Raw genomic sequence first — 7,194 nt, forward strand, 5'->3', positions numbered from 1 at the left:
TAATTCCATACAATCTACCACCTTGGATGTGCATGAAGCAGAGCTCCTTTTTGCTTTCCATGATCATTCCTGGCAAGAAAGCACCAGGAAATGATATTGACGTATACCTGCAACCGTTGATACACGAATTGATCGACCTATGGACGAATGGTGTTGAGGCATATGACTCACATGACAAGCAACTATTCAATCTCCGTGCAGCCTTGATGTGGACAATAAGTGATTTTCCCGGTTTGGGAACTTTGTCTGGCTGGAATGTGCATACTGGGTTGGCCTGTCCTGAGTGCAATTTTGATTCTGTGCCATGTCGCCTTCCACACAGTCGCAAGTGGTGCTTCATAGGACATCGACGGTTCCTTGATTCCAAGCACAGACTTAGATTGCAACGGATTCGCTTTGATGGGAAACAGGAGAAGAGAGATCCTCCTGTTACTTTGTCTGGTATGGATATTTTGCGGCAGTTAGAAGATGTTCATGTCGAGTTTGGTAAGAGTGTGGATCCCGAACGATTGGGACGACGATCTCGTGGGACATCTGATACGCAACCTATGCAATGGCGGAAGAGAAGCATATTTTTCACTCTTCCTTATTGGGAATCTAATTTGCTACGACACAGTTTGGATGTTATGCACATTGAAAAAAATGTGTGCGATAATGTGCTATATACGTTGCTCAATGAAGCTGGAAAGTCCAAAGACCATCTCGCAGCTAGAAAAGATTTACGGGCCTGGGGAATTCGTGAAGAGGCTTGGCCTGATGAAAACGACAAGTTTCAGCCAGCTAAATTCACCTTGACAAAGCAAACAAGGATATCTTCCTCTCGACGTTGAAGAACATAAAAGTACCAGATGGATATTCTAGCAACATCTCAAGGTGTATCGATCTGCAGGCTCGAAAGGTTACTGGGTTGAAAAGTCATGACTCTCATGTTCTTATGCAACAGTTACTTCCATTGGCCTTGAAAAACACACTTCCTTCTGATGTATCGGTGGTTTTGGTAGAATTATGTTCATTTTTCAAGAAGTTGTGTGCGAAGGTCTTGGTAGCGGAAGAGCTTGATCAGCTGCAAAATAAAATTATTCTTACACTTTGTCACTTGGAGATGATATTTCCTCCATCATTCTTTACTGTTATGGTTCACTTGACTGTCCACCTTGTTCGAGAAGCAAAGGTTGCTGGCCCAGTTCACTATCGATGGATGTACCCTATAGAGAGGTACTAGATTATCTTTTATTCCCGCCTCTTTAAATTTCACATTGTTCTTTCATTTACTCGTAATTATTAATGCAATTTTAACTTACAGGTACTTGGGAAAATTAAAATCATATGTTAGGAATAAGGCATGGCCTGAGGGGTCAATAGCAGAAGGTTATTCCGGAGATGAGGTCCTAACTTTCTGTTCGAGGTACTTTGATGACATGGAGACATCTTTTAACCGCCCGCGTCGCGTAGATGATTCTCCTCCTGGTCCTTCCACGTCAACTTTATTTCCTCCTGTTGGGAAACCAGTTGGAGGATATGAATTCTTCAGACTCACTCCTACAGAGAAACTCCAGGCACACAGACACGTTTTGATAAATTGCAGCCAAGTTGAACCCTTCATGCAGTAAGTATATATATCATATAAGCTCACTAGCTTTTACACTTTATATTTGTTTCTTACTGACTCTTCTAACAAATTACACTTTACTATAGTGAGTTTAGGAGTTATCTCAGGCGTCAGCTACGGGGCCGTGCGCGTTCTGCTGACATTGATAAAAGAGTCCACAAAGAGTTTCCCAGTTGGTTTACACGTCGAATACGTAATGACAACAGCCCATACACAGATGAATTCAAAGCTCTTTCTCTCGGTCCGTTAGACCATGCACGAAGGTTTACCGCGTACAATGTCAACGGCTTCAAGTTCTGTACGGTTGGACGTGATCAGGGATTGCTCACACAAAACTCTGGAGTTTGCGGGACATTCGGAACGAGATGTTATGCTAGCAGTAGTGATGGCGATATGCGCTTTGGAGGCGTCACTTACTATGGAAAGCTAATTGACATTATTGAGTTGAGTTACCAGCTTTTCACCGTGACACTGTTCAAGTGCTCCTGGGCAAATACGACAACTTCACGGGGACTCGCTACTGACCATTTGGGCATCACCTCAGTCAATTTCTCTAGACTTATTCATACGGGGGCATCTGAAGATGATGAGCCATATATCCTTGCTTCTGAGGCACACCAAATTTACTATGTCGAGGACGAGAAACATAAAGACTGGAATATGGTCGTTCACCTCAAGCCACGGGATCTTTACGATATGGGTGATGGTGACATTATTTACGACAGTGAACCCTTCCAACCCTCGAATTTTGAAGACTTCTTTCCTCAAGGAGATGATAATTTGCCACTTATCAGGTACACGTCTTTTCTTAAATTATTTAAATAATTAACTACTAATTACTAATTTTTTCCAAAACATTATAAATTTAACAAATTTTTTTAAAATGTGTCCTTTCAGGCCGGATGATGATGGAGAATAGCAGCATCCAAAATAAATTATTTAAAAAATTTTCCGTCCATAAATACATATGTATAAATTAAAATTCGTACAGTTTTTTTAAAAATAAGAAAATTTTAATTTGTAGCGGTTACATAACCGCTACAAATTTTTTGTACGAAATTGTAATTTGTAGCGGTTATTAACCGCTACAAATGTATTTTATGAAATTGTAATTTGTAGCGGTTATTAACCGCTACAAATATATATCTGTAAATTAAAATTCGTTCAGATTTTAAAAAATAAAAAATACTAAATTTCTATCGGTTAATAACCGCTACAAATATAACCGCTACAAAATACTAGCGCTTATATATACGCTAGAAAATGAATAACAGCTACAAAATGCAATAAAACGCTACAAAAACACCGCTACAAATGTGTCGCTGATCTCTATAAATACCATATCTTCTCTACATTCATTTACTCCATCTCTTTTCTTTCCTCTCCTATTCTTCTTCATAATTCTCTCTTTTTTTCTTACTATCTCATATGGTGGTTTTTTTCTCTTTACTGTATGGTAAGTGAATTTTATTTTATAATTCATTGTATCTTTTATTTGTTTTTATTTAAAATTTACTAACATATTTATTTCTCCTTTCCTTTCAGATTTTTCTCTCCACACTTGTCATGCCCTCCTCAACTGATTCAAATACTCATCAACCTAATACTATAGGTTCAATATTACAAAATATATCATCTTCAATTCAACTATCTTATTAAATATTCAATTAAATTATCTGATTAAATTAAATTCACTTCTTTTGACACATTCATAATTTAATTACATATTTTTTATTACAAAATTACATATTTTTGTTAATTATACAAATTAACAAAAATTCTTCAACATAATTTATTTAATGGTTTTTAAAATTATAATATGAAAAACCATAAATTTTTTTTTCTGGCACGGTAAACATTTCTAGCGGTTCCGAACCGCTAGAAATATTTCGTCAAATTTAAATTTTGCGCCAAAATTTCTAGCGGTTCAAACCGCTAGAAAATTTTTTGCCGCCATTCCTAAAATTCAATTGGCGGGAAAATTTAATTTCCCAAACATTTCTAGCGGTTCTATAACCGCTAGTAATTTCCGCGCTACTGAAATTATTTAATTCCCGGCAAAATGGATTTCGTTTAGCAGGTTTCTAGCGGTTATAAAACCGCTAGAAATTTTTTTCCGGAACATTTTCTAGCGGTTTTATAACCGCTAGGAATGTTTCTCCTTCAGATATTTTCTAGCGGTTATAAACCGCTAAAAATTTTCTATCGTTTTGACCATGATGTGTAGCGGTTGCAATAACCGCTAGAAATTTTTTCTTGCACCTGTTTTTCTAGCGGTTTCCTTAACCACTAGAAATGTAACACTCTAACCGCTAGAATTAACATATTTTTTTGTAGTGGTATCTGATCGGTTTTGAGGGTGGATTCATTGTTTTAATTTTAAAACCCTAACCCTTTGGTCTTTTCACTTTTCATCCTAATTTCAAAACCCTCCCCTCCCCCTCCCATCGGTTTCACATCTGATCCTCCCCTCCCATTCGGTTTCCCCTCCATTTCAATAACCCCCCAATCCCATTTGAAATCGCTGGTACTCCCCAGTTCCATTCGAAACCGCCGGTCATCATTGTCCTCCCCTTCGCCGCCGGTTGCCTCTCGGTGTAAGTTGATCCACGACCGATCCATCACTAGTATTGCTCAAATTTCGTGAATATATGACATAGGAAGCTCAAAGAGAAGTTAAAATAAATTTCAGTTGGAGTGTTTTAGCTTATAAAAGAGGCTGCCAACGGTTATGTAATGGTCAATTTTTTGTAGCGGTTACTAACCGCTAGAAATTTCTAGCGGTTTCAACGAACAGAAATTTTTGTAGCGGTTCATAACTACTACAAAATTTGCGCCATGACGAAATTTGAATGTGACAACAGTTATACAATGTCTAGCGGTTTTGAACCGCTACAAATTTTCTTGATTTTCTAGCGGTTATTAACCGCTAGAAACTCAAATTTGTCTTGAATTTTCTAGCGGTCCTAGAACCACTAGAATTAATATAATATTTAAAAAAATTAAATATTCAAAAAATATTTTAAATAATGTATTAATTAATACTTGATATAAACAAAATTATTAATATTTATAAATATTTATTAAATTAATAAATTCTATGATTTGTTAAATTAAATACATATTTCAAGAATAAATTTTAATGTCGAAAGAATATATGTTTAACATGTTTTATATAGTAATTAATAAATTATAGAAATATTTTAATTATACTTGTTTAAATAATTAATAAATTTAATTAATAAATTAATAAATAATTATTGAAGTATTTAAATTATAGAAATAAATTGTAGAAATATTTTAATTAATTAACATGTTTTAACATGTTTAATAAATTTTAACGTTTATATAGTAATAAATTAATAAATATTTTAATGTTAATTAATACTTGACATAAATAAAATTATAGAAATAAATAATTAAAGTAAACAAATAAACATAAAATTTAAATAAATATCTAAATAGAATATAAAATCATAAAATCAAAATTCAAATAAAATCATATACAATGAAAACAGGGGAAATCAGTGGTGAGGGGCAGAAGCAGCATCATCGTGATCGTCCTCCGCTGGATCCTCCTGCTGGGGATGGGCAGGCTACTGAACGTGCTGGGGCTGGACTAGCTGATACGGGGCAAAGGCGGGACTGGTGGTAGGCGTATGTCGGGGATCTCAAGAATCGAGATGTTTGGAGCCATACTGATCATCACATCACGCATAACCGTAGCAGCTGCCTTGAACTGGTCAAGCTTCAACTGGAACTGAGCATCACGCTCCTGCAACTGACGATCACGCTCCTTAATCCTAGCCTCCACCCTGGCCTTGATGTTGGCCTCCAACTCTTGTCTGAGCTCCTCTCGCAACTCCTCTGAGGATGAGGAACCCAGCCGCTTCCCTCCCACGCTCGCCCGAGAGCTCCCCGTAGTATATGAAGGGCCAGCGCCACCTGAGCGGGGCAACCTAGTCGGTGTAGGTCCAAGTCCGAGCCCGCTAACTAGACCAGGGTGCTTTGCCCGGCCACGACCCGCTAAAAGTGAGGCGGTGGGATCCAAAGCAAACCCCTGAGACTCACACAACTCGGTATCGACCTGAGTCATCCATGCCTATGAAAATTAATATAAAGAGGCTAATTAGTATGAAATGATATTTATACTGTGATATTATATTAATATTTAATTTATTACTTACCGTTATCTCCTCAACCTCATCCGACGCACGCCTGTCTCGAGGTCTATACAAAATCGGCCACATCTCGCCATAAGTGGGCATGTGTCCCCGCTCCTGCTGCTTCTTTTCTCTCTGAAAATGAAATGAAAGAAATAATTAGTTACAAATTAAATACATATACATATTTAACAAATTTATTTCAAGTACTCATAATCTCATCATAGGTGATCGCAAAGCTCCTGGATCCAGCCCTATAACATATCGTCTGATAACTGACGCTCCCAGCATTTCTCATAGAAAGAGCCTGAAGCAAAATGTAAAAAAATTAAATTAAATTAAATTAGTCAAATTGGACAAAAAATAAAGCAATTATAATTAATACAATATTATCATACCATCTGGTCAGCCGACATCCTAAAATAGATGTAACTAGTCCAGTCTTGCTCCGGGACTCCACCAGGTACATCTGCCAGTATCTCCTGCGGGGGCCTCGTCCCGTCACTTTTCTTCTCCCTCCACAGGTCGGCCCTTTGTTCTTTCATACCACCCCAAGCCTCTTGATCGTGTTGGCCCTCAACTCCTCCCTCAATATGAATTTACTCTGTGATTAAAACAATAAATTAAGTAAATAACAAATTATAAAAAAACAATTAAACAATTTCAATAAAATATATATTTATTTAAGCAATTTAAAATATTATAAATGAAATATAAATTACATCAATAACAAATCATAATTAAACAATTAAGTAATTTAAATGAAAATATATTTTTACTCAACTAATTTAAAATTATTATAAGTAATAAATTAATGAAATCAATAACAAATTATTTTCAAACAATAAAGTAATTTAAATAATATATATATTCATTTAACTACTTTAAAAATATTATAAATAACAAATAAATTAAGTAAACAAAAAATTACAATCAAACAATTAAATAATTTGAAAACAAAATATGTAATCATTTATTTAAATTAAAAAATTATAAATAATAATTTTACATTACCTTCATCATTTCCCAACCTTGCGGCTTCTTCTTTGAGGTGATCTTCTTCCAGTCCTGCACGTAGATAGGGAACAGCGTCCACTACTGACCAAGGAGGCACACGTACTTGTTGTACAGCTGGCCACCTTTCTTCGTCGGTTAGCCCAACTCATTGAGCGGCACAACCGCTCGTCCGCTCGTCATCATAGACAGCTCTCTGGCTGTTAGCCTCTTATAAGACCTGTTCCCTTCAGAGTCTGCAAAAATTAATTAAGAAATAAATTATATATCAATGAATTAAAACAATTTCTATATAAATTAAATAGTTGTCAAATTTAAAAAAGTTAAATAAATACTTACCCTCAAATTCCACCTCAAAACCGGCCTGACGTTTGGGAGCAGGATGTTGCTCAGCATGGGGATTCTCAT

The 7,194-nt window shown here is 36.1% G+C and overlaps 1 protein-coding gene across 1 annotated transcript; it reads right to left on the bottom strand.

Annotated features, from left to right (window-relative positions):
- Window positions 1–5,228: 5,228 nt before the first annotated feature.
- LOC114750865 (uncharacterized) lies at window positions 5,229–7,194 on the bottom strand. The gene is made up of 4 exons (XM_028939501.1): window positions 7,126–7,194; window positions 6,787–6,840; window positions 5,797–5,907; window positions 5,229–5,711 (listed from the first exon to the last, which is right to left on the bottom strand). The coding sequence occupies exons 1-4, from the start codon at window positions 7,192–7,194 to the stop codon at window positions 5,229–5,231; spliced, it is 717 nt and encodes a 238-aa protein (XP_028795334.1).

Source organism: Neltuma alba, unplaced genomic scaffold, assembly GCF_004799145.2.
Source record: "Neltuma alba isolate B1F8T4 unplaced genomic scaffold, ASM479914v2 tig00006659_pilon, whole genome shotgun sequence".
NCBI lineage: Eukaryota > Viridiplantae > Streptophyta > Magnoliopsida > Fabales > Fabaceae > Neltuma > Neltuma alba.